Here is a 2,378-nt window from a genome sequence, read left to right on the forward strand (position 1 = left end):
AAAGCTTTCAGGGATATAAGTATGAAATGTGGTTATATATAAAAGCATTTTTTGTGTATTTAAGAAAATGTATGCTTGTTGTTTTATAATCTGATTCCCCCACCCCCAATCTTTGCATTTTAGTACCTGTGGAACCATCTCTGGGATATCTTATTCCTATCAATAGCTGCATAGTACTTCGTTTAATGATTCCCCTGCACTAAAACTACTGCCTTGGACTATACTGTGTCTTTGAGAAGCAGCTACTAGTATAAAATACCACACTAATGGACATTTCGTTTTTCAGTTCTCTTGTATTATAAATTATTCTGCAGAAATCATCCTTGAATGCATTCCTGTTTTTGTTTTGTACTGCTATAACAGAATATTGTAGACTGGGTAATTTATAAAAAATAGAAATTTATTTCTCATAGTTCTGGAGGCTGGGAAGTCCAAGGTGAAGGTGCCAGCATCTGATGAAGGGTCTTGCTGTGTCTCCAGAGGGAGGAACTCTGCGTCCTCACATGGCAGAAGAGGAAAAATGGCGGAGCTCTCTCCCATAAGCCCTTTCATGATGGCATGAATCTATCCATTCATGAGGGCAGAGCCCTTATGACCTAAATATTTCCCAAAAGCCCTTACCTCCCAACACTGTTGGATCGATGATTTTCAACATGAATTTTTGGAGGGGACAAAAACATTCAAACCATAGCAATATTTATGTTCACTTGTCCAATAATTTAACTTTAAAAAGAATATTTGTTGACATTCAGTTAAAGTGTTAATTATCCAAAGACTTTTGTATCCCCTCAGCAGGGACTAATATATCTAAATACCACAAAATTCCTTAATCAGACTAGGTATGGGTGGCTCATGCCTGTAATCCCAACACTTTGGGAGGCTGAGGAGTATTCCTTAAAGCCAGGAATTTGAGACCAGCCTGGACAACATGGTGAAACCCCCATCTCTACAAAAAATTAGCTGGGTATGGTGACAGATGGCTATAATCCTAGCTTCTGGGGAGGCTAAGGCGGGAGGATCCCTTGAGCCCAGTATTTTGAGGCCACAGTGAGCTATGATTGTGTCACTGCATACCAGCCTGAGCAAGACCTTAGATTTTTGAAAAGAAGAAGAAAAAATTTCTTAATCATTGGTTGGAAGAATAAATGTGAGCACTCACCCTTCTTCACTTCACATAGATTCACCCATTATTAATGTTTTGCCCCATTTGTTTTATATGTATACTTTGGTCAGACCCATTGATAATTAGTTGAATTTCATCCCAAAATACTTCACCATGTATCTTCTAACAACAATTTACCATTACAATGCAGTTATCACACTTAGGAAATTTAACATTAATATAGTACTATAATTAAATACAGTCTATATAGGAATTTTCCCAGTTGTGCCCTAAATATCCTTTTTTGCTTTTATTTTTTAATCTGGCAATCAAGGCCTATTCATTGCATTTAGTTGTCATGATAGGTTTTATTTTTAATGATCAGAATAATGTAGAAGTTATATATAAAAATATTCCAAATGACAGAATACACTTAAATGTGATCTTTTTGTTATTACAAGTGAGCTGTGTCATTTTGGTGTATTTTTATTAAAAGACAAAGTTTCTGCTTGGGTGTTTAAATTTACACACTTTCATCTTACATGAAAAAATTAAAATATTAATCAGCATTAAAGTATTATCTGCTATTATTCATCTCTAGGAGCTGCTGTTTTGAGGATTCCTATTCTGTATGGGGAAGTTGAGAAGCTTGAAGAAAGTGCTGTGACTGTTATGTTTGATAAAGTGCAGTTCAGCAACAAGTCAGCGAATATGGACCACTGGCAGCAGAGGTTCCCCACACACGTCAAAGATGTAGCAACTGTGTGTCGGCAGCTAGCAGAGAAGAGGATGCTGGTGAGTGTTTTTGAAAGGAAAGGTCCCTAACTTCCATCTTAGTAAAGATCTTTGTCTTTTCCATGCTTGAACTTTCATAGCTATACTTGGAATGTTAATGAGTGAAAGTTAAAAGTTCCTTTTTAAAAGTAGACCAAACAAAAGTAGTTTACAGATAGTAGAGTGTTTATTGATGAAGAATAAAAATAGTCTCTTGTGTTTTATTTCTTACACAGTGTAGACCCCGTCTTTTTTTTTTTTTTCTTTAATTGTAAGGTGATGGAAAACTTGTATTTTTTTTCCTTTGGCTAACAAAATAATCACCTAATGTCTTTGAAAAAGAATGTATGCAGTGCCAAAAAAGAAGCTAAGTATGAATCATTTTGGCCACTTTAAGAGTAATTTGTATTTTTTTAAAAATATTTAAATGTGAATTAATTTTAAACATTTGAAAAAGTTGGTACTAAATAGAGTATTCATACAACAAAAGATTAGAAACATT

At 34.8% G+C, this 2,378-nt stretch overlaps 1 protein-coding gene across 1 annotated transcript in view; it reads left to right on the top strand.

The window, feature by feature from the left end:
• The window catches only part of MAT2B (methionine adenosyltransferase II, beta), a 22,689-nt gene that overhangs the window by 10,266 nt on the left and 10,045 nt on the right, over window positions 1-2,378 (top strand). The window contains exon 3 of the mRNA XM_012643994.1: window positions 1,678-1,897. Within this exon, the coding sequence (XP_012499448.1) occupies window positions 1,678-1,897 (220 nt within the window). The remainder of the gene's footprint in view (window positions 1-1,677; window positions 1,898-2,378) is intronic.

This window comes from Propithecus coquereli, unplaced genomic scaffold (assembly GCF_000956105.1).
Source record: "Propithecus coquereli isolate 6110/MARCELLA unplaced genomic scaffold, Pcoq_1.0 Scaffold102, whole genome shotgun sequence".
In the NCBI taxonomy this organism is placed as follows: domain Eukaryota; kingdom Metazoa; phylum Chordata; class Mammalia; order Primates; family Indriidae; genus Propithecus; species Propithecus coquereli.